Genomic DNA, 816 nt, shown 5'->3' with positions numbered 1-816 from the left:
GCATTAGATATTTGTGCATAAGCACCTGGTAAAAAATTTAGTTGTGCATTAGTAGCTTGATAAGCGCCATCCCCTATCAACATTTCATAAGAAGTTTGAATACCTTGTTGCCGATTTACATCTGCAATACGGCCGCACTGTTCAACATATTCTGATTTCCATAATAATCTCCACCTGAAAGACAGGCTCTGGCTATTTGTTTCCAATCATTAGGAGGCAAATTTTGAGTTCCTAGATTTTCAATCATTGCCATAGTAAAAGAAGCGGTGGGACCATATTGAGAACAAGCAACTTTCAATTCTTTTAACTGTTTAAAAGGCAAGGCCTCATAAAATCGTTGGTTGTTTTGTTCAAACACAGGAAAAGCTAAAGCAAAATCAGATACCGTCTCACCCAATCGCTGAGCCTGTCGCAGAGCTTTCTGTAAAGGAGAAATGGTGTCCTGAGATGATGAAGGAACCACTGGTCCAGGTGGGGGATCCAATCCGGCAACAACAGAAGGAGCATAAGCGGGGGGAAGAGGAGGAGCAGAAGCAGAAAGATCGGAAAGATTAAACTTATGGTCTGAACTGCATAACAATTTAGCAAGTTTTTTGACGCATTCCATCAGGTCATCGTCAGAAACCTTGTGTTTTTCTTCTTGAGCTAAAAACTCCCAATCCTCATGGTGGTATTTAGCGGCTTCCTCTTCTAATTCATCTGCGTCTTCAGAGGAAAGAACGTCATTTACATCAAGAGACTGGGGAGATTTAAGTGGTTGTGGCTTACCTTCTATCCCCTCCGCAACAGCATATTCTGGCTCGTTTACTGTTTTAT

At 41.5% G+C, this 816-nt stretch overlaps 1 protein-coding gene across 1 annotated transcript in view; it reads right to left on the bottom strand.

The window, feature by feature from the left end:
• Nucleotides 1-8: 8 nt before the first annotated feature.
• The window catches only part of LOC120859596 (endogenous retrovirus group K member 10 Gag polyprotein-like), a gene marked incomplete at its 3' end in the record, with an annotated part of 1298 nt that continues 490 nt past the window's right edge, over nt 9-816 (bottom strand). The window contains 2 exon segments of the mRNA XM_040235643.1: nt 9-163; nt 166-799. Of these exon segments, the coding sequence (XP_040091577.1) occupies nt 9-163; nt 166-799 (789 nt within the window).

This window comes from Oryx dammah, unplaced genomic scaffold (genome assembly GCF_014754425.2).
Source record: "Oryx dammah isolate SB20612 unplaced genomic scaffold, SCBI_Odam_1.1 HiC_scaffold_1797, whole genome shotgun sequence".
Taxonomy (NCBI): Eukaryota; Metazoa; Chordata; class Mammalia; order Artiodactyla; family Bovidae; genus Oryx; species Oryx dammah.
Note: the sequence above shows the minus strand (reverse complement) of the source record. Positions and strands in the feature narration are given on the sequence as shown.